We start from the raw sequence: 24775 nt of genomic DNA on the forward strand, positions 1-24775 counted from the left end.
CACACATCTGTGGTGCTTATTTTATGACAAATCCAATGTACATAAAATATAAAGCGAAGGGGAGAATGAAGAGCTTATCAAAATGTCATTGTTCATGGAAAAATAACTGATGAAAAAGTTAATACGGCAATAAAGTACCAGCAAACACTTCAGTTTTGAATTATTATGGCAAGCATTTAGTGCATATTTTTGTGTTATGGCAGACTTGGGTGATCCCATGTTGAACTAATCATACAGTGGTAAGTTCTCAGGATGCTACAGTCACATTTGCTAAGATAACATGACAGCAACTGAACAAATTCACCACAGATGTAGGCAGACATTCAGAGCTGTAAAACTCAGTTTTTCAGAGCTGTGCTTTGCTATATCAGGATTTCATTTTGAAATAACTAAGTGATTATGACTCTTGCTGGGTTAAGATATAAAGAAACATCGTGTAAGCTAAATCTGATTTTGAAGCTTTGCTCCTATCTGTTGATTTCTTACAATACCTGCAGTACAAAAACACTCTTTTACTGCTAAATATGTTTTATCTTAATCAGCTTGTTTATATCTTTACCCATATAGCAATTAAAAGTCAGTTCAATACCGGCATTATATTCACCCAGCATCTGTGTGCCATTTGTCCACCTAGAAGGTAAACATCTGGAGTCAAAGGTGTTGTCTTTCCATTGTCTGGGTCCCTCTACACCACTGTGGTACAAATATTTAATAATAAATTAGAAATTACAGAGTTGCCATGACAGCTAGTGCTCATTTTCAGCAGCTAACATGGGATCTGTAACTATTAATATAAACCCAGGACACAGTACTGCCTGTAGCTTTGTGAAGATTATTGTTAAAGTTAGCACTGAATTAAATATTATACATCAAGATAATTTGTTTTCTCAAAGGTCTTCAAAAAAGTCTTCTAGGATAGGTTAGTTAGACCATGATTAGTTAGCACGACTTTTACTGTGTGGTTCTAATAATTTAAGGCAGCGTTGTAAAACAGCTTTAATATTTTAGGATTAGTAATTCTTTAAGTTTTATTTGATTATATGTAATATAAAAATATATACTGTATATTTAAAAGAGGTATGTATTCTGTGTGTATTATAAACAGTTTATAAATAGAGGACAAGTTTTAAAAATAGAGAAGGATGGGAAATTAATTTAGCAGAGATTATGATATAATAATGAGAGACACAGAGGCAATGACAGTGAATTTATGATTAGTAAGTGAAAATTAAACCATGAATGACCTACACTGCGGTCCTCAATAAATGAAATTATCAACATTGCTTTGCTTCATTGTATAGTTTATTTATATCAAATAAAATCTTACCTTCTGTGCCTTTTGCCTTCTTATTAGATTTATTTTCCAGGGACAGCTCAGTTTAATAAAATAAAGAGTGTTTGATTACTCTGCCGGCTTCAAGTCAAAATGCTAGTCATTACTTTTACACAAGGGTAGACTTGCATCATGTTAACATTTGTTATGGTTAACTAAAGATGGAAAAAGTGTTGTAAACTTTGAGGTCACGCAGCTGCACAAACCATTATACAAGTGTAAGCTTTTACTTGGAAGGTTGTGCACTTTTGTCTTTAGCCCTGTATTTTACCCAATAACTGTCTAATATAAAACACAAAAATAGGCTTGAATGGAAGACAAGACACCCTCTTACAAAACAGATATCCTGCTGGTAAACAGGCAGGCAGCTTGGGAAAGTTCAAGTAAGACTGTAAGGGGCCTTTGGGATTTAAGCAGCACCTGAGCAAGGGTTTTCAGGTTCTTTCTTTTGAACGTGGACGCTAACACTCAGTCTGACTTCCCTTCTCAGTAATGCTGACTCTGCACTATGCTGTGCAAAGATTATTAAGCTAATGCCACAAGACCTAATGTCTCCATACTTCTGTACAATTTTGAGTATATGTACTAGGTCACTTCTGGCAGCCTTAGCATCTCTAACCCTGTGTAGTCTGCAAACATACACAGCTCAAAATCTTTATGGAATTTTGTCTGCATTTCCTGAACAGCAAAAACTTAAAGACTTATCAAGATCCATTTTTTCAGAGATTTAACATTCTCACAGATAACACATGCCAAAATAGTTCCTTTTTTTTTTTTTTTTTTTTTTCCCACTGAAGGTTTTTCACAAGTTTTTATAGACCTTGACTGCAAAACTGAGCATTTTCAACTGCATATTTGGCTCTGATTTAGTAATAAGATCCATGATGTCATTTCCTAGTGCCAAACATTAAAATAAATCCATCATTGGCACATAACGAACTAATTCACCTCTTCCCTTGAAAATTCTGATTCCAGCAGAACCCAACAGAACAAGCTGGCAGCAACAAACCCATACTCAGAGAAGACGAATCTGTCTTCCCAACACCTTCTGACTCACTCCATCTTCACAAGATCTCTTTTGAGCTCTGCCAAGTGAAACAACATATCTGTTGAATAGAGTGTCTATGAAATACGAAATTCTCCAGAATTTTCACAGTTATTCAGATCATTAAAAATAAAAATAAAATAAAATAATAAGGCTGCTTTATACGCAGCTACATCTCCTGCATCCCCTTTGAATATGACTGTGTCAACTTGCTAGAGACAAGCAGAAGCATTCCAGGGATTTCTCAAATCATTCCAGATTTCCTACAAAATACATGGATATGAATCCTGCTCATGGTCTACTTCGTTGACTGACTCCTTAAAATGGAGCTTGTGGAAAAACTCTCCCCATACTGAAACATTACCTCTGGGACTGCTCACCCATTCAACCTGGAGGCACTGGAGAGGGTCATATCTGCTACTTATAAAACTGGTCCCAACCCTGCTGGAGCAGTGCAATGGGAAATACATACTGTCCTTGAGAAGAGAGTTAGCCAGTTTCTCCATCGAAAAGGCGAATTTTCATATATAGTTGAAAGAATATCACAGGCTAAAAAAAAAGCCTGTGCATCAAGCAGCCTCACTGAATGACACACATTTACCAGTTCTCTCCCTTTTGGTAAGATTGCTAAAGCTCAGTCTCCTGCAACATCACCATAATAAAATATATCTCATAGTCATGCTTCTCACCGAAGCATACATCAAAATAGTCTCAGCAATGGTAACAGACTGATGAACTTTTTTCTTCTGATCCTCAGAAATAAAGAGGTTTCTACAGTGATCCTTCTAGATATCACAATGCAACACTGAAATATGATGATCGTATGGTATTGGTGGCAAGCATGTATTTCACTTACAGAGTAAATACAAGGACACAAAAAATTCTTCCTCTGTTAATGTATGGGTTTCAGAGAATCATTATGGACACTTTTTACTTTCCAAAAATTTCAGTGTACAAGTTATTACCATCCTGTACTTCCATATCAATCAATGGCAGTGTCTTCTCAAAGCAAGCTCCGCTTTTAAAGATTTATTTCATAAATCATCTGGTAAATAATACAATTAATTACATTTTAACAGCAAGGGCTGAATAATTTGGGCTAGTTTTAATAGAATAATACCATCCCCAAAGCACGTTTATTAAGGATATTGCCTTTTTTTTTTCTTCTATTAAGTATTCAGACATTTCATACTGTCAGTGCAGATGGCAAATCAAGTTTTGAATTCAAACAGTTCAGCCTTCTTGATCTTCTGGCTTAGAAAAGAGAGGATACACGCTGAATGCTTGAGAGGTCTCCAGATCACGAGTGAAACTCATTTCGGCACTGGGCAACCCATACACTTCAGGACTGCAATTGCGTTTCTTTCTGACACATATGAAGCCGGGCAAGTAATATCATCACAGGCTGTTCGCCACAGCCTGCATCAGAAGCTTTCGGCCTGTCAAATTATAAAATATTCTCTAGATCCTCATGCGTGTATATTTATTCCTATCCTCCAGCATCTCCAGTGTTCCTGAACCTTTTCTTTCAGCTTGCTAGTGACAAGCTACTATTAACACTCATTGGCCAGAAGGAAAATATTAAATTATGCATAAGTTTACTTACATTCTTTGTTTACTTTACATTTGGAGATCACAGAGTGAATAGGAGGTTTTTGTGATGATTCACTCCACTAAACTGTGCTTTTGCGTACTCACTGTAAAGTTTCAAAATGAGCTGACCTGTCTACCAAGCATAATGAAACCCATGCTTTTAGGGGACAGCAAATAATTTTCTTGTGTCAGTTGAGATGGGTTTCCTTAAAGCAAGACTTTTCAGTCTCTTTATCCCAAATTTGAGTGCCTGTGTTAGGATCTCATCAGGTCAAACTGGTCTCCAAGCTTGAGACCAAATTAAGACAACCACTGATGTTCATGTTTGTTGGATGATTAGAATTACTGCAGCTCAAACAGACCAGATAAAATAAGTAACTGTTTCACGGAAAAACAGGTTAAATTAGATCGTAACACTGATGTGAGATGTGAGAGTAGAGTAAAACTCCCCCAAAAGTAGGAGAACATTCATATTTAGCAACTGTATTAATAGCTAATTCTTACAAGTGCTGATCTGCTAGCAATAGTCACTGAATCTACATAACATTTTATCCTAAGATTATACGTGTATTTTTATTTTACATCTGCTCTCAAAAGGTAACTTCACATGGGAATTATCTTTGGAAACTCAGAAGTTGAAATGTTAGATGTGCCTAGCTAAGATAGAACACAGCATCTGAGGTTCACTTTTCTCTTCTCTGATGTATTTTAATACACCTTTTTACTATTTTAAGATGTGCAACCAAGGAAAGATTACCAGGCAAGGTATAATTTTTCCCTGCCTCTACTGGCTCTCCAAAGACGGCTCCACAGACGATTTTCTTTACAGGCTTCCACATATGTTTTAGAAGATTTCAGAAACTACTTTCAGAGGATTCTCTCTTAATGTGAACCAAAATAACGACAAAGCAGGACAGTGGCGTTGGCTATTAGCTGCAGAAGCTAAGAAGATAAAGCTTAGCCACAGCAGGGTGCACCCATCACTCAGAACTGTGTTGGAAAAAGCTTCGGTTGTAGCATCAGGCAGCATACCGCAGTGGCAATTCCGCTAACTCATTTTCCTAAACAATGTGTGGCCTTGAGGGAAACAAAACAAAACCAAAAAAAAAAAAAAAAAAAGTCAAGAACTTGACCTATGAAAGCCATAAAAACAACAACATTAATAACAAAAGTAACAAGAACAATAAAACCAAAACCAACAAAAATACCCTCTGAGGCCATGTCTGCTTCCCAGGCTTTTAAATTCAGTTTCCTGCACACCTGCTTTTAGACCACCTCCTCCACATTTTCTTACTCAGCCTCGATTTTCTTTCCTTTTAAAATACTTTTAATATTTATAACTTATATATCACCACTGCCAGAGGCATCTGGGAGATCCTTGCTGCCACCACACTGTTCACTCTGCCTGTCTGTAAAGCCCTTTTCCCCTGCCTTGTGTGTATGTGCTCTTTCCTTAGATGATAAACCCTTCCAGGATGTGCCTTCCTCTGTGTACAGCTCTTACCTGAAATGTTTTTTTTAGCCATTACTGTCACAAACATAATAATTAATAGTGTAAGGAAAGCCAAATGTTGAAAGGAGTTTGTAAGGAACCAGTAACCAATTTCAAACTTTGCCTGCAACTGGACACACCCTCAATCAAATGCATCTTCAACTTCAATCTTCACATGTAATATTCAACAAACATTAAGAACTTAATTTGCAAGAAGTGCCACACTGATATGCAGTGTTGATTTCTGTGGATCAACAGAGGTCATTTTATCAGACTCTCACTGTTCTTGAATATCGTAACGTTGTAGTGTAATCAAAAAAGAGAAACTATACACAAGCTTTATTCCTTTTAGACTCCACAGGGTGGAGAAAATACTGGTTACCAAAAGGATCACAGGCAGAGCATTTAGTATATGAACTACATTAGTTAAAGGCAATACTCTTCACTCCAGAATGCAACCCTCACTTCTTTTATTCTTTTATTCTTTTATTCTTTTATTCTTTTATTCTTTTATTCTTTTATTGTTTTATTCTTTTATTCTTTGTGGTCAGCATCTTATGATCAGTTGAAGGGTGATCTGGAATTATAGTTGGTGAACTGCAGTCTAGATTCAACTTGTTAGACTGAGTTCTGCTTCTTGTCTGTGTTTCAAGTGCTTCTTCATCACTGCAATAATATGCCATCATTATTATAGTGAAATTGCCCCAAATAATTGATACGATACTGGTACCATGTTTGACACCAAAACAAAGTTAATCTGGCACAAGTGACAAAATATTTTAAAAAGTATTTAGCAGTTATTTTCACTATTTTGGACATGTAGAACCTTCATCTTAAGCCTGATTATGAAGGGCATATAATATTACTACTACTGAAATATTGCCCAAGTAACTTGTTATAAAAATAATCTTTTATGAAATCTTTAGCTTTCTTATTGTGTGAAAGTTACAGTAGGATTTTTACACTAAGCCTTTGTTTTCAACGGCAAATAAACTTCACTGTTGGAATCACAAGCAAGTACCTACTTTGCTCATGCTTCAGTCCAAATAGAGGAAACCTCCAATGTTTGTTTACATCAAACTATCCACTGTTCTCTTGACAACAGCATCTGAGTGTTTTATTGCAGATGGGAGGGGTGTAGGCATTTGGATAATAACAGGAAATGCAATTTGTCAGATAGTTTCTTGTCTTTCAAGAAATAAATAGGTTTGTGGTAAATATGGAGCAAGAGAGTTTGGTTCATTCATGCTCATGACATGGTCCTGCTCTAGATTTTTTTTTTTAGGCTACAGCAACGCATTCTCTCAGTCACTGGAAAAGGCTTCCATGCACGTATGCAGCTGATTTCAAGAGCTCTGTACATCACTGTTGCATTAGTAGAAATGTTGACTGTGCACCGGAAAAAAAAAAAAAAAAAAAAAAAAAAAAAAAAAAAAAAAAAAAAAAAAGCTGTTGCAATGCAGCTTTTGCTTAAACTACTGCAGTACTGGCCAAGGAAAAAAAAAAAAAAAGTGTTCCTTCTCTAGTGTTTGCAAAGTAACGTGTGTTTTCATGGTCATTCATTCTTGTTTATATTTATAAAATCTCCTCAAACTGAAGTCTTGCTAACTGCAGTTCCACATGGATTCAAAGCATATATTAATCCTATCTAAGTGACACACGATTTCAGTCTCAAACTTTCCTTGATTACTGCAGGTAGTCCTAGCCAAAAATTCCATCCTAAGCATGAGTGGTGTGCCTGTGAGCCTCAAAGAGAGGGTTGTGACTGGGTCAGAGATATTTTTTAAGATCTGTCTAAGTACAGCATTACTAGATGGACAAGGGAAGTGGTTGTCCTCCTCTACTCTGCACTGGTGAGGCCTCAAGTACTGTGTGCGGTTTTGGGTGCTACAACAGAAGCACATAACACTATTTGTGTTCAAAGTAGGGCTACAAAGATGGTGAAGGGTCTAGAGGAGATGACATATGAGGAGCAGCTGAGGTCCCTTGGTGAGGCCTCATGGCGGCCTGCAGCTCCCTCACGAGGGGAGCAGAGGGGCAGGCGCTGAGCTCTGCTCTCTGGGGACAGCAACAGGACCCGAGGGGATGGCATGGAGCTGGGACAGGGGAGGGTCAGGCTGGGGGTTAGGAAAAGGTTCTGCACCCAGAGGGTGGTCGAGCACTGGGACAGGCTCCCCAGGTGTCCCCAGTGGTCATGGCACTGAGCCTGATGGAGATCAAGAAGACAATGCTCTCTCTGACATATGGTCTGATTTTTGCATGGTCTTGTGTGGAACCAGGAGTTGGACTTGATGGTCCTTCTGAGTCCCTTCTAACTCGGGATGTTCTATGATTCTATGATCTTCCTATCATTGTTAGTGTGTTCCAATTATTTTGGGCAGAATGAGGTTTCTGGCACCTTTGACACTTTAAAAGCCTTCAATCAGGCCTTCTCTGAGTAAGCTTGCGTGGCTAGGTCCACAATGGCAATTTGGCATCAAAATTCCTTATAGACACCTGAGTCTAATTTTGGGGAGCTTTTGAAACCTTAAATTCTCTATTCAACTGTGATTTGAGCTCCTAGCTACCTACATTTCTGCAAGTCAGTCTTTAAGACAACTTTGAGGAGGTTTACACTGCAACTGATTCAAAGGTTCTTAACCCTGAAACACACAAGCCAGGTCTGGAACCAGCACTTCACAGTTGCGTGGTAGAGCCTGGGCTATTTAAACATGGCATTTAGACACCTGGCATTAAAACACTGTAAGCCAGATACATTGCTCTCAGGGTCCAAGCTTCAGTGCTGTATTGCCCATGTAGATATTCCTAAAACTGAACCTAATCCTTCTCCTCAGAAAGATTCTCTAACTACTTTCCCAGTTTCCCTAAGTACTCTACCTTGTCCACTGGGGACATCAAATCTGCACAAAAAATGATCTTTACATTTATTTCCCTAGAATCCAAGGATAATGTGGAGAGGGAAATCTGTTTGCAAATTTTCCTGATTAGCAAGGATCTGACTCCAGGTCTCCAACCTCCCTAGAAAATGCACTAGAAAATGCAATGGGGCGTTCTGGGAGAGACTCTCACATTTTCCCCTGTTAGTGTTTTTCCACTTTGCATAAATAATTAAATGTTCACAGAGCTAAAGAGGAGGAGAAACTGACTGTGCAAAGCTGTGGTTATGGCACTTGCATTGCAAAGTCAGGTTTAAGTTCCTATTCTAATGAATATTAAATTATTCGTCTGACACCAGACAAGCTAGGGAGGCATTTCCATTCCCTCCTCCCCTATGCTAGCGTCACTGAGGAGCTTTGGCACCTGCAGTCTGAGATCATATTAAGTGGTAAGACTCACAAAACTAAACATTGCAAAGCTGAAATACGTATTTCAAAGATAGATATTCCATGGTCTTGGTTTTAAGAGGCAGCGGCCTGCCTACCCTTCCCAGACTGTCAAGATGACTCGGTGCTTGTAACTACTGGATATTTTTAGTGGCTGTTCCTTTTCCTGAGAGAATTTTCAGCGGCTATTCCTTCTGCTGATAGTATTGTCATAATAATTTGCCTGCTGGAAGCATCCTTGGCTTCTTCATGAGCCAGCTGATGGCTCCAGCACGCGGCGTGCTCTGACAGAGAAGCAGGGTGATCGTGCCAGCAGTTAATCAGCAGTGAATTTCTCCAAGAGCTTAAACCATTCACTGCCAAACTAAATGCTGGAATGAAATATCTCACTAAATACGGGATGGGAAAATAAATACTTTTATGTGTAGACCTTGCCGAGGTATATATAACCCTCCTGTTAGGGGCGGGGGGGGGTGGGGGGTGTTCTCAGGGGCGGGGCGTGGTTGCTAGGGGGCGGGGCCGCGTCGCTAGGGGCGGGGCGCGTGATGTCATCGGACGGCGCCGCGGCCGGGGCGGCGGGGTGTCGGCGCGAGCGTGGCAGGTAAAACGGCGGCCGTTAGTGCCGGTAGCGGCCGTTAGTGGCCGTTAGTGCCGCCCGCACCCCCCCCACCCCCACCCCCGAGCCCGAGCCCGAGCCCGAGCCCGAGCCCGAGCCCGAGCCCGAGCCCCTCTTGTAGGACTCTGGTCCGAAGCATAACGTCCTGAAGGAACTGTGCCCGCACATAGGTTAAAGCTGTCCGGGGTGATTAACAAGCTGTTGTGGTCGTGGGCCTCTTGTGGCAGTCGGAAGCATCCGGATAACGCTCGTGTCGTAGCCAGGGGCGGCTGGAAGTTTGGCCCGCCTAGTGTCACGCTAGGTACTTTGCGCAGGGTGAAGCTGAGGGGTTGCCGGTGTCGGCACGGGAAAGGGAAGGCTGATTTGTCCACCCGTAAGAAAATAGTTCTTTCACCTTGGAGGTGGTGGTTACAAGCGGCAGCTGTGGTGTGTTAAAAACAGTCGTATCAACAGAGATTCCATTTAGTCACATCCCATACAGGCATATCCTGTCACCCACGTGCACCGTTCTGTGAAAATCAGATCCCCCTCCTTCTGTCTACAGAACGGAAAAAACACCCGGTGTAATTGTGCACCTCTGTAGTGCTCTTCAGCATCTCCACAGAGCCGCTGAGGCTGAAAGGGACCTCTAAACATGATCAGGACTGGTGCCCCAGCTCAGGTACAGCACGTTGCTCAGGGCTGCCGTTGAAATGATTTTGTGAAATTAAAAATTGAGAACTTTACCGTTGCACCAATGGGTTTTCTATAAACTTGCAGATTTAGGGGTAGGTACTTGTAAAAAGTTTAGCTGCGTGTATTTGGGCTTCGGTTAACGATTTAGGTATTTGGTTACTATTGTAGTTCATGGAACCACAAATGGATGAAGGATCAGAGTTCATGGGGAATTTCAGGATGTTCTTTATAGCACATTTACCATAAATAAGCTCTGCTTCTTTCACAAGCTTCGATTAATTATGTGTTTTTTTGTGGGAGTCGGTATTTTTGGGGAGGAAGGGAACCTTGACTTTTTTGGGGGTTTCACCTCCTATTTGAGCTGAAGGAAGGGAGGAGTTATTTTCTTGTAACTTCAGCTCATAGGAAGCAACTTCCACAGCTGCTAACTTGTGGTAGGTGAAGAAGGTCCTTCGTTACGCTCGTTACTGCTGGAGTTCGCAGGCTGGAAAGGAGGCTACTGGAAGGGCATCAATTGCTCTGGCAAGAGATGTTATTAATTGAATTAAATTTTCACTTTAAAGCCCCATTTGAACCCCTGCCGGTTTTCTTGTGACACACAGTGAAATCTACAAGCTCCTTTTGTATAGGTTCATTGACGGTCCTTTAAACAGTAGCAAAGGCTTCTGTTAGTTTGTTTCAGTCTTGCTTTCACCTGTGGAATTGCACTTGCCTGCCTTAAAAAGGCTTAGTTGTGTTAAGTGCTTGGAACAAAAATAAGTTCAAAATTACTGAGAATTATGATTAAATATTATTTGACATTTAGAGCGTAAAATTACTGTTGATGCTGGTGTTCAGAACTGACTTCTTGGTAAGATCTTTAAGTCTTACATTATATGAAAAATGTATAAAACTGTATTTGGAAGAAGGCAGTTTAAAAGAGAAATAGTTATAAACATAATTATTAAAGAGATTGTTTATCCAAAGACTTTTTTTTTTAATTTTTTAATTTCTTTAAATGCTAAGTGGAGATAATTGTAGGTTATAATTATAACACCTGCATTTGAAAGCAATTGAGTTAGCTTTTATGTATGGATGAAGCACATCGTGCTTAATTGAAAGTGAAGGGAACCCAAACATGGCTTTGTTTTGCAGTGTATTTTATGTGGAGTTGTTTTATATAAATATATAGCTCTTGGATACTGGCCAGTGGCATGTAGAGAAAGTCTGGGGTGGTGAAGTACTTTTTCATCTTTTAAAGAATATAACGAATACATAATACAAACAAGTTGTCTGTGCTCAGAGATCCCTGTTTGCTGCCCAGAATATTAGCTTAAGTTACCCGTTATCCTACGTGTGCCAGGCTATGGGCTGGAGTGACTGGCCGTGGGGGTGCTTGTCTCTGTTGACTGTTGTTCGGAGGAGGTGATTCTGGTGGAACCGGCTGCTGGGAGAAGTCTCTTCAGACAGACTTAGCGTAAGTTGGTAGGGTTTGTCTGACAGCCCTTAGCTTTCTAGGCATCTCAGTTTTTACACATTTCTATTTAATTGTTGTAATTGGCTGTCATGTCAGGGAATGAGTTTATGTACTGCACTAAAAAACAGAAAGCCTAGGGTAGAAATGGCCTCTGTCTTGGGGATCAATGTCTACTATTTGTGTTGGCATTTGTGTACAAACAACTTTGTGCAGCTGATTTTGCCCAATTAAAGATACTTTTTTTTTTTTTTTTAAGACATTAACCAATTGGAATTTTATGAACGGCTTTAAGTTGGATATTTTCCAGTGGTTGGCAGACACCAAGGACAGAGTTGTAACTCCATGGTTTTTTTTAGAGATTACTTCTCTTGATCTTCTCTCATACAAACCTTTCCTTGATTAATTTCTGTTCTCTCAGATTTTAGAAATGCATGAAAGGAAACAGCTACAGTTGTGCTCTGAAATAAGAAGCATCTCACACACGTTCACAAAAGAGAGTACGCATTTGGCATAGTCATATGCTTTGCTATGAAGACTTAGGAAATCGCCTTGTGCACTTCTCTTTTGGTGTGTTAACAATGTGAGACAGCCCGCTACTGCCGGGTCTGGTGGACAGAGTGCAAATCAATGTCAGTCCATGCCGGAGAGGGAGCAGGAGGGAGTGCATTCTGCATGGTGTGCTTCTGGCTTGTACCACAGTATTGTGGGGTCATCTCTAATGAACACGTACATTCTCTGTCAATTTTTTCAAGGTTTTCTTTTCCCTTTTTCTTTTTTCCTCTACATTTTTTTTCTTCTTCTTTCTCCTTTTACCTTTTTTTTCCCTCTTTGGGTTTTTCTTTTCTTTTTCCTTTTTCTTTCTTCTCTGTGTTTCTTGCCACACACATTTTCTGCTGTAGATATTTTGATATTTTTAGGAAGTTTATTTTCTGATCTTGTCTACTTTACAACCATGATTTTTGTTTGTTTTTTTCTTTTCTCAGGTTTGCTTTCATAGGCTTATGAGTCTAACTCAAGCTGATGCTTTCTGTAATAGATGGAAAGGCAATATTATACAAGTACCATTCCGTGAAGAATCTCTTCTTCCCTGTTTGCCATTCTTTGTGTGTTTTATGCAACTCTGTTATGCACAGGTGACCAAGAGTGACTGTATTCATGTTGGCCACCATCTGCTATTGTTGTTGTTCTTTCTTTTGCAAACATCAACCTTTTAAAATATTAAAACATAACCAATCTATTAGCTTGCCTTATATATTTTTTTCATGACTTAGGAAGTACGTTCAGTAAGGATGACGCATTGACTGTGAGGTATATTTTTAAAATGTGCTAGTAATGTGTTATATGTCTCAGTGCATAGAAATATGAAATAACACGGTGTTTATGAAATGATCATCAGTATTTTATAGTAGCAGTATAGTTCCTGATTTGTTTTGATGCTTAGAATTCAGCTAGTGAACCTGCCCTTCTAGAGTGCATTACTTTAAAAAAAAAAAAAAAAAAGCTAGATATTCATATTATATACAGAATATAAATAAAATATTACAGAAGACAGTGCTGTATAAAAGAAGTGTCTCAAAAAGCCCAACATATCAGCATGGCTCTAGTGCCTTCTGTATCATGCCAGGATCTGGATATATGTATAAAGTAGTGAGAAATTCGTCATGTCAGATTCAGTGAATCCCAGCTCAGACCAGCATCTTCAGAAAGAGCAGTAAAAGGTCTGCTATTTGCATGGAAAAGTGAAGCTTGGAAATGCATAGAGAAATTCTGAAAGATACAGCAAGGATATTGCTTCAGCAGTCGAAAAAGTGTGCTGCTTGTAGTACATGAACACCATGATTAGAATTTATTCTCTTAACTTGCTGAAGAAAAATGAAAGGAAATGCAGAATGAATTCAGCCTGTGGAGTGTTAGGTTATAACACACTCATGTAGAGTTCCGTTGCAAGAGTGTATTACATAGCTGGGTCACAAAATGTAATGGGATAGTTCAGATGGAAGGGACCTACAAAGATCATTGAAAAATAAAATGAATGGTACCTGCATGCTTTGATGTTGGTATAGCAGAATGCATACAAATGCTTTTGATTGCCTGCAAAACATTTTAGAAGTATTTAAACCATTCTAGTAACAACAAAACATGCATTGTATCAGTGTGTGAAAAATACATGGTGTATGAATATATAGGCAAGACTTTCCCATCTCTGTGTTGTTAGCATAGTCAGTTCTTTTTCTGAAAAAAACAAAAGCTCCATTTCTCTTTGTATCTTTCAGACTCCTACTCCTTCGCCCCATGGAAGTGAGGAGAATGTTGAACGACAAATGTTAGCCAAAATGAGTTCCATGATCATACACTGTTGGGCAATCAAGATTGTTACGCTTCATCAGAATCTGTATTGAGTTAATCAGAAAAAAAAAAAGCAGGGGAGAATGCTGTTTATGTATACCTAGTCTTGACTTTCAAATTTGCATAACATTGCAGCTCATACTGATTCTGCTTGGAATTTCGATAAGCTGTATTTTAGTACTTGCAGTTGAAAACATATTGCCTGAATAATTGTACTATGATTTTTGTGCATCTTTGGGAAGACTTGGTTACAGAAAAAATAGAAGACTCATTTGGTCTCCACTGAAATCAAATGGTGAATTAAATAATTATTTACTGCCTATTTTGTTAAACTCTCTAAATCGTTACATATCTATCGAAGACACCACAGTTCAAATGAAGAGGGGAGCATAGAGTTTAGAGCATGTTTGACTGTTGTACAAGTTTTTTTTTTTTTCTTTTTTTTTTTCTTACTTTATTCTCACCTATCTCTGGTACCTGCCAATACATCTTTTTGCTTAGGTGAGTGCACACATACCTCATGTGGCTGATGTTGTCATGTTGGACCAAGGAGGAAGGGAAGTCCATGTGTAGATATTAAACTTCAACTATAATATCAGTATGTTTTTTAAAATATTGTTGAAATAGCAGTACTGATTCAAACATTATAGATGACTAGCACTTAAATAAATTTGGAGCTCTCTCTCCTTATATATATGTATATTGTTTTGTCTTGTTCAGTTAGAGGTTTTTACGGTGGCCCTTTTAAGAAATTAAAAAATATATATATTTATCTGATAATACATGCTGTTTACCCTCCTGTTTTGCTGAAATGTATTCTTTTATCAATTTTTGCTTGTCTTTTTTTTTCCCCACTTTGTTTGACCTCTGTTTTGCTTTTATGTGATTCCTTTGTCATCTTCTAATTCATTGCTACAGAAGTAGGGTGTATAGTCATTAATTGCCTTGATCTTTTGCTTTTTTTCTTGATTCTGAAAAGGCTCTCTCTTTGGACCAGACAGTTCATTCCTGTCTTCTTCTTGGAAAAAATTGAGACATTTTCCTAAGATGTTTCAGATCCAGTATTTGATAAGCCAAGCACAGCCTTATGGAATATTCATCTTGTCTGGAACATAGCCATTTATCCATGCATTTTAATTTCATAAAATTGGCAGACCGGTTGAAGCCAATGGATCAGTTCATCTCATGTCAGTTTACGTTCTTGTGTAAAGTGGCTTTGGGCCCAAATGAAACATTTAAATAATCTTTCCAGCTCAGGTAACTATCATATATGTGCCTGAAAATATTTCTCCTGTATTGTTCTAAATTCTGGGCAGCCTTATACAGTTTTTCTGTATTGCAAATGCTGTATGCTTTCAAAAAATGCATTCTTTTATCATTTAATTTTTGTTAATAAAATAGGTGTAAATAAAATAGGATTAAAAAAGCACAACTGTATCACAGCTATATTAATTTTTGCCTTTTCTTTTTTTTTTTGGACCTGGGAAATACATTTTGTTAGCAAAACTTATCTTCTGTCAGTTTTGTTTGGATGTGAGTCTGAAGTGGCAAGATTAGTTCAAAAGGAGTGGAAGTTCTTTGTATTTAGTAATCACTTGTCATTTAATTTTGAAGAGAGGACCTTATTGCATGTGTACCCAACTGGTTTAATGCATAGTGTGGTAACGTTACCCAGAGACACGAGGGTATGCTGAGTTCTCTAGAACATAAACAGGAAAAAAAATTTTTGGTTAGGGTTAATTAATCCCTACAGGGAAAAAAAAAATACACCTAAAATGAATGTGGTGCTATTTATATTTTTTTTACAAATGTTTTGTATTAATATTTTAACATACATGTCAGAAAACTAGTCTTACCTTGAAATGGTAAGCCTTTGGGCTTAGTTCAGTGAATATTATGAATTTCTTTGACTGAAGGTTAGCATCGTTGTCTAAGTTGGAGTAAAGAAAAATAAAAAGCACCCTACCATCGTTTCTTTCTTACTGAAGTGTTTTATGTACAAAAGGTTTTCACAGGATTGCAGAATGGTTGAGCCCACCTGGCCCAACCCCCTGCCCAAGCAGGGCCACCCGGAGCAGGCTGCCCAGGGCCACGTCCAGGCGGCTTTTGCAGATCTCCAAGGAGGAGACTGCACTGCTGATCTGGGCAGCCTGTGCCTGCGCTCCGTCACCTGCACAGTAAGGACGTGCCTCCTGATGATCCAGAGGAACCTCCTGTGCTCCAGCTGGTGCCCAGTGCCTCTTATCCCTATAAATACAAAAGCTCCCATAGTCCCAGGTAATCTTCCCTAACATGCCCCATCCCTGGAAGTGCTCAAGGCCAGGCTGGATGGGGCTTTGAGCAACTTGGTCTGGTGGGAGGTGTCCCTGCCCATGGCAGAGGGTTGGAATGCGGTGATCTTTAAGGTCCTTTCCAACCCCAAACCCACTGATTCTATAAACTGTGTCATCCCAAGGCCAAGCAAACTTTGTGGCATCAGCCTCTTCTCCTACATTGGTACGTTTCAGCCCCATAGCCATGTTAGTGGCCCTCTGCTAGGCCTTTTTGAAGGAAAATTGTTCCAGCTTTAGTATGGAATGAACACTGAGACTCAGAGACTTTAGTTAGAGAGAAGCACCACTTCTAGCAATAAAAGTATTTATTGTCTTTCCTGCTGGGGCTCCACTACCTCTGTGGATCTGTTGAATGACCAGTTATGCAAATGGTCTGAATTTATTACAGGCAAAATTAACTATTTGACTGAGAGCATGAACTCAACTTCCTGTTAATAATCTGACTATTCTGAACTGGTGTATTGAGTGATTGGGAGCATGTGTGGAGAGTGGAAGAGTGACCTCGCAGTGCAAGTGGGAGTTAGAAGGTGAGAAGCAAATGAGTGCTTCCACAGTATACTTCTTTATCCAGGAAACACGACCCTAGTAAAGCTTGAAGGACAAAAAATTGTTTGCAGGAAAGAAGATCTGATTAAATGTTACGAAAAACTGATCAAGCTAACTAGCAAAACTGAACAATTCCCTTCTGCAGAAATATTTAAAAACAGCATAGAGAAATATTTCATATGCATCTGTCTTATCTCAATGGAAAGAGCTAGATTCTTCCAATGAGGACTCTTCCTGGCAATGTATTTAATCTATCAGATATGTGAAATATATATGCATTAACAGGGACACAAAAAAGATATACCAAAGCAAAATCAAAAAAACACGGAGCAAACAAGAGTAAAAGATACAATTGGAGAACATTTTTAATAAATCTAGAGTTTGGATGACAGTGGGTAGGAAAGGCCAAATGTGATAGAAGTAGAACACAGTTGTCTGCTGAAAATACATTTTGATGTGGATGAAGGGTAACCTGCTAAAATCGTGCTTCACATGTACGGGGTACATTTTAGATAGCTCCCTGCATGTATTGAAAGTTCTTGCTTGTAATGAGTATTAGGTGTATACTTAGAGCGGTGCAAGGTATCAGTCATGTTATGAACGCTGTAAATATTTTGAACAAGGCAAGCTAGGCAGGTGTGCATAGTTAACTCGGTCAAACACAAAAGGGAGTTGGCAAAAGCCAACTCCCTTGCCTCGGAATTATTGTGGACCCCCAGAGGGTGATGTAGCAGGAGTATTTGGCTAATATCTAGCCTTATTGGGAACAGCTAAATGTTTCCATATACAGAACTATGCCTTAAGCCCCTATTTTTCTTTAAAAATAGATTTCAAAGAACATTTTTGAATGCTTATTTGCTTGTCCAAGAAGTAGGGAATTCTTTGGTAATATGAATATGCTAACCACATACTGCTTTGCAAATACATTGTGGTAGCTTCTGATCAAATGATTAAACTATTCCTCAAAAAGAGTTTGGTTTTTTTTCTTCTTCTTTTTTTTTTTTTTTTTAAAGCCTGAGATGCATGTTTATATCCTCTGACATTTCCAGTTTATTGGAGTTTTAATTTTATTGAAGTTTTAATGTTCAGAGGTGTAAGCAATTGAAGAAACTAGCAGGGATGTAGGAAATTCCTCGTTACCATAATACAGTGTTGTACATGTCTGTTTCTTTACAGAATGATTGTGCTATATGGAGTTTGAAATAATCATATGTTTTAGTGACTTTTTTTCTTCCAAAATCTTAACTTGGTTATGGTGTTAAGAAATGTTTTTATCAATTTTGGCTCATTATGCTCTTTTATACAATTTTGTACTGTTGCCGAGAGTTAGGCTTCTGCTGTTTTGCAGTAGAAGAAAGTGCATGGTTCCATTAATTGGCCTCACTGAGGAATTAGTATGTACTTCTCAGCAAGAGGCTTTACCTCGGTAGTTCCCACACACATTTTCCCAGTGAGGTTTTGAACTTCTAGAAGAGTTTTTCATTACCAGAGTGATAAGGAAAAATATGGCAATAACAGATGCAGAGTTTCTGCCTCCAGAGAATGCTAGTATATAGTGCAGATAAAAAAGTGAGCAGAGGTCTTAAATAATAAATGAGCAGAGCAATTACACTAATAGCAGCTTCTTTTCAGTTTGTGTTAAATGTGGAATGCTTTTTGGAATGCTCTGTGTGGACAATTGCTGCTGGCGGAAGGGTGGTGAACTGTGCAACCCACCCACAAAAGCAATCCTTTTGTGGATGAGCTCCTCACTAAGCTAAGAACTGTCCAGTGCCCGGATGTTACAGGACAATTTCTTTACAGTAACAGTATGTGCAGTATCTCTGATGCTTACTTAGAATCCCAAGAGTGGACTTCAAGGTTCTTTCACTGCTTTTGAGAATTTACTTTTGGATACTTACTTGTATTATAAAAGTAGGTATGTGTAAGATACTCAAATTGAAATTCTACAGATATGGCCAAAACCAGTTTCAAGCCAACTTTTTAAAATGAAATTTTTGGAAATAGTTTTGTTCTTGTTGATGTTGTTTGTTTGTTTTTGTTTGTTTTAATTTACTTTGTAGTATGCTTCTGATATTTCTTAATCTGTACGACTATACAGAACTACAAAACTGCTTAAAACAGATGCTGTTGTGTATGGCTATGAAACACTAGAGAACAGAGAAAGGAAGTAATTGTGTTTACAATTTATATTCTGTTAACAGTGGATACTTTTGGTGTATTATTTGATGAGCAGTAACTCTCTGGAAGCTCCAGGCATAGACAAGATAGTATAGAAATGACAGTTTTTAAAAATCAGGTTGCTTCTGTACATTTTTTTCCCTCTTCTGAATTCAGTATGTGTTTACAATTAGATGTTGAAAATACAAATGATGAAGTTACGAGCAAATATATTCAGCTCAGCTAGATACAGGTACACTGCAGAGTATAGGCATCACTTCCATTGGCATCATGTAGCCAGAAATTCACACTAAGGGTGTGTGTGCCGAGACTGTCAAACAAGGTCATAGTCATATACTTCCTTCAACTTTGTCAGCATTCTTTTTAATGTCATTTTACATCTGTTGCTGCAGATTATGCCATCTGAAATCTGTATCTTTAGAAATTCTACAGTTGATTAGTGTGGTTCTCTGTACCTTCATAATGCCACGCCTACCTTTAAAAAGCTAAAATTGGTGGAATTATTGTAAAATTAATGTTTAAATTAAGCACACACAGTGTTACCTTGTTTTAAAACACAGTGCATAACTTAAGTTTCTTTCCTGGTCAAGAGAGCTCTAAATAGGACCATCTCAAATTACGTGAGACACCAGCTTACTTAGTGGGTTGCAATTTCCAATACGAAGCTTTATTGGAGGAGTAAAATTATCATTCTTAACAGAAGTGCATTTTGCACAGAAGACAGCACTTTTTGCTAATTCAGTATCAATATGAAATTATCAACATGCAGTGAAAAAATATAGCTAATTGAGTAAGTCCCTAAAGCTTCTAGAGCAGAAGTTCTAGATCAGCTTCTTTGTTACACGGTTCCAATGAGCTGTAGACTCCTTAAAAAATATTTAAGGAAATAATTCTTCAGAGATTCAGAAGCCAAGACACATGAGAATAGCCCTTTAAATTTGCTTACTAGTGCTTGGAAATAGAAAGTCTATGTGCAATTTTTGAAAGCTGGGATGTCTAAAGTTAAGATGATTCGAGAAATAGACAAGATTAAATAGACAGTGTTACATTTGAATTAAAATTCCATGTGAAATATACCCAGTAGCACTTGTTACTTATCTACAAGTGTGTTGCCCTTGCTCTGTTCATAAACATGGTCAGGTGTATCATCTCCAAGAAACAAAGAAATGCTGATCTGAAACTTTCAATTGTAGAAAATGAATGTCCTCTCTGCAGGTCTTTTAGCATCATTAGAACGGCCAGCCTTTGTTTTCAATTGTCTATCAAATCTCATGGATTTCATGTTTTTGTATTAACAGTTTTAAAGAGGATTTGTATTTATAGATCTAATTACTTTTGTCATGCTTCAATTTATTATTATTATTTGGATTCACCTGTATGCTCCTGTTGGTTCACCTGTATGCTCCTATTTGGCACCTTTTAATCTACCCTGTTAATTAATTTTAAATAAATCTGGCTGTCCTCTAAATACAAACTAAATGTTTTTTTGTAGGCAGTGAACTGCACATCTACTATTTATTTTAAGGTGTTCAGAGGTACTTCCTATCACGGGCCTGTGAATTTAATGCAAGTTAATGTAATTATCTTGATACTTTTGAGGTAAGAAGTTGATCACACTTTCCAGATGGAAAACAGAAAAACAGGGATATAAACATCTGTTATGAGTACAGCACAGAAATTTGTTGTTAGTATAGTACTTACGTTTTATAGGAAGTATCAATATTACACCTGTTTTTCAAATGAAAAAATCTAAGTATTTGTGCAAAACAGAGGTTCTTGAATGCCAGTTCAGTATGTTTTTTTCTGTAAAGTAACTTTATTTCGCTGATTTACCACCAGGGCTTAGTTAACCTGTCAGAGTCACAGGGTTTTGGTAATCATAAAACATCCAGATAACATCAAGTTTGATCCCTTGTGTCAGGCACAGACATCATAGATGTATTCCTCACATCACAGCATTTAGAACCTTTGATTGCTCTGCCAGTTTTTCCAATTAGGTTTTAAGGTAGGAAATGGTTTTAATGGCCATGTACTATTTATAGATGTTTCTTGTTCGGAAAGCTGTGGTTTACTGAAACTTGTCACAGCTTTTCTTACTAGTCTTCCTAAGTGCTTTTTTTTTTTTTTCAACTGATATTTTTCCCCCATTCTCCAGACTTCTTTAAGTAGAAAGCAATTGCTGTTACAATGTTAGGTTACGTACATTTCAGGGTACTTAATGCTTCACCATTCTATGTTTTTGTTTATATATTTGCTCATTTTAAGTCAGGCTGACAAAACAGATAAACATCCACACAGTTATCTGCAGAGATAAGTCATCTTTGCAAAGCTAATAAGACTCTGCAGGAGCTCATGAATCTGTTTTTCGATCCTGACAAAGGTTGAATTCTAGAAGCATACTCAGACTTACACATCAGTGCAAGATGCAATGTGATTTCTTGCAAATATGTGAAGTTTGAAGCACTAGAAATAGTAAACTGTTAAGGTTAACAAGAAGATGATTAAGTTTGGGAGATCTCTTGAATAGAGAATTATCTACTGGAGGTAGTTCCAAAAATGCCATGAGTGTCTTTATCAGGTCATCTTCAAATATTCTGAATTTACTGGGATATTTGCAGGAGGAATGATATAAAAGTGAAGAAAAAAAAAAAAAAAAGATTTTTCTCTGCTTGTCTTCAAAGACATCCCTGTTAGAGCTGTTTCTGAGTGGTGGAAAGCAGTCAAAGAAGGAAGATGTTTGCTGTGTTTTGTGTGCTTTGTGTGAAGCCTTGTGGTTTAACCCAGCAGGCAGCTCAGCACCACACAGCCATTCGCTCACACCCCCTCACCCCCCAGTGTGATGGGGAGAGAATCGGGGGGTGGGGGTGGCGGGAGGGAGTAAAAGCGTGCGGGTTGAGATAAAGACAGTTTAATAAAAAAGAAAGAGAAATAATAATAATATGTACAAAACAAGTAATGCACAATGCAGTCGCTCACCACCCGCTGACTGAGCAGCGGTTCCCCCACCCCAGCCAGCCCCCCCATATGAATTGCTCAGCACAATGCCATATGGTATGGAACATCCCTTTGGCCAGTCTGGGTCAGCCGTCCTGGTTCGTCCCCCTCCCAGCTCCTGCTGCACCCCCAGCCTCCTCACTGGCAGGGCGGTATGGGGAGCTGAGAAGTCCTTGGCTTAGTGTAGGCACTGCCCTGCAACAATTGAAACATCAGTGTGTTATCAACATTATTCTCATCCCAAATCCAAAACGAGGCACCATACCAGCTACTAGGGGGACAATTAACTCTATCCCAGCTGAAACCAGGACAGTGAAGCTAGTTCAGGGAACAGTTAGGTGGTTTCTTGTACTGAATCTTTCAATTACTGATGCTAGCTTGACAGCATGCCCTGGATTCTTACAAAAGAATTAGCAAGTCTTGAGGGAGTCTAGGTTCTCCTCTGTGCTTACTATGAGAACTCCACAAAAAAAAAAAAAGAAAAGATTTTGGACACTGTAGTCTATGACGATACTGTGAAACTAAAATGACACAAGCTGATATCTGTTCACTGAAGACACTTAAAACTAGACTTGGCTGTATATCATCAAAGTGTCACTAATTTGGCAGAGAGAGAACTGCGAGTCTTAACATGAAATTGCTTCTTCCTTTCTCTGATGCCTAATTCTGCTCTAGAAAGTAGTCAAAAAAGTACTGAAGTGAGATAAAAGTGTGTAATTTTAGCTCAGTGGCCATAGCAAAACAGAATGTATGACAGTTAAACTTCTATGATGAACTTTTGCCTGTTGTTGCAAAAAAAGTTGACGCATTTTAATATTTTCTTGCTTTTGTAGGTTTTTGCATATTTTTCAGTGAAAAGACCTTTTCTTTTCTGTGAGATGCTAATGTTAATGCATGCAAGTGTTAATGGGTTTTCAGCTATTAAGATGTAATCATATATCTTAAGAATTTAACTATAAATTCGAAAAATCTTCATGAACAATCTCAAAGGAATGCTTAGAATGCCCTCACAGTAAATGGGCTTGTTTTCTTTTAATTTACTAGAACTGCTGATACAAGAGTGGTTGTAATGTGGATAGTTTATTAATCCAAACTCTTGCCTTGTATATATTAGGTTATTACTTTCAAAATTTAAAACGTATGAAGGGATTTAGGCGCATATTTGTTGTGTAGAATCACAGTTGAAAAATGATCACTATCTTTTCAGCTAAGGCACTTGAAATAAATACAAAAATCTTAAAAACAAACAATGCAGTAATAAATAAAGTTAGATGTTGCATAATAATGTATTTTTTCTAAAGTATTTTTGGGGGTGAAGAGAGTCGACAGAAGGACTTTATTAAAGTTTGTGTCAGTTTATAAAAGCTGACTAGAAATACATTAACTTGGGATCTTCTCTGAAAAATAAAGCCTTCTTGATGGCAAATTCTGAAGCAGCTAGCTTGGTCTCATTCCGTGGAACTATTTTTAATAAAAACAACTGAATTTTAAATAATTTTTCAAAACGCTTCTTTCAGAAACAGTTGTGAAATAATTATCTGATATGTTTTTGTTTTCCTTTGCAGAATGAGAGGAGTGGATGAACTGCAATTAATTTCTACAAAGTAATATTAATCAAAATGTTTTTGATACAGGAAGTCTGAGTATCCTTGCTCTTTGTGGAGGCATCATAAGTAAGAACTGGCCAAGGTTTTGTAAAACTGCCCGGTAGACTGGAACATGGAGACGCAGCTAGACCCCATGAAGGATGACCTGCCCTTAATGGCCAACACTAGCCACATGCTTGTAAAGCACTATGTATTGGACTTGGACGTAGATTTTAAAAGTCAAGTTATTGAAGGCTTCATAGTTCTGTTCTTGGAGACTGGGAGCAGGTGCAGGAGAGCCAGCAGTACCGGTGAAGAAGGCTGCCAGTCACAGTTTGATGAAACCTGCAAAATTAGGGCATCGGAACAAGGCCACGTCCCTGTGTCAAATGCAAGTGTCTGTTCATCTAAAACGGAATATAATGATTTTGCTGTCTGTGGTAAAGGTGAAGAAGATACTTCTGATAAAAATGGTAACCATAGCAACGAGGAACAGGCTTCTGGGATTTCTAGTTCAAAGAACTGCTGTGACATAGAGAATCATGGGAACGAGGATTTTCTGCTGGTGTTGGACTGCTGTGATTTGTCTGTGCTAAAGGTTGAGGAGGTAGATGTTGCTGCTGTGTCAGGCATTGAAAAATTCACAAGGTCTGCCAAACTAACTGATGTTTCAAAGGAGCTGGCAAATCTTAGGAATCAGATTGTACATGAACTTGTGACTTTACCTTCGGATCGCTGTAAGGAACAGCTATACTATTACACTTGCTGCAGCCAGGCACCTGGCTGTGGAGAGCTTCTGTTTACTACTGGCACTTGGAGCTTGGAGATAAGGAAATCAGGAATTCAGACTCCAACAGACTTTCCTCACGCAATTAGAATACGGTACAAAACTAAACCGGAGGGAAGATCTGTTACGTGGACTACAGACCAGAGCGGCAGGTACGTGACTTAGCTGAAAGGCTTTGCACACATTAATTTTAAACCTAGATGCAAGAATGCAGTTGTGTAATGCTGAGCAGCTCTGTGAAGATGATGAGTGTTCTCTTCCATTGTATCTGTTTTGTCCTTGTTTTGAACCCTATTGCTGTCCTACAGGAGAACAGATAAACCGTGCTCAAGCACTTGCAGAGCTCAAGCCTGTCTAAATGATTGTGTTTTCTCATAATGAGTGGGAGTAAATGATTGTTGTTGTATTGGAATAAGTGTGTGCAGGGAATAGGGAATTATCACTTAGGGAAAGAGAAGATATACATGAC

The 24775-nt window shown here is 38.4% G+C and overlaps 1 protein-coding gene across 13 annotated transcripts in view; it reads left to right on the forward strand.

Annotated features, from left to right (window-relative positions):
• The first annotated feature begins 9321 nt into the window (after window positions 1-9321).
• Window positions 9322-24775, forward strand: part of LOC121061632 (aminopeptidase O (putative)) — a 202702-nt gene continuing 187248 nt past the window's right edge. For all 13 annotated transcript variants that reach the window (XR_005815187.1, XR_005815188.1, XM_040540767.1 and 10 more), the window contains exons 1-2: window positions 9322-9387; window positions 23499-24458. Coding sequence is in view for 11 of the 13 variants with exons in the window: in XM_040540767.1 (XP_040396701.1) it covers window positions 23653-24458 (806 nt within the window). In the remaining 2 variants the exon portion in view is untranslated. The remainder of the gene's footprint in view (window positions 9388-23498; window positions 24459-24775) is intronic.

The sequence above is a fragment of the Cygnus olor genome, chromosome Z (assembly GCF_009769625.2).
Source record: "Cygnus olor isolate bCygOlo1 chromosome Z, bCygOlo1.pri.v2, whole genome shotgun sequence".
Taxonomy (NCBI): Eukaryota; Metazoa; Chordata; class Aves; order Anseriformes; family Anatidae; genus Cygnus; species Cygnus olor.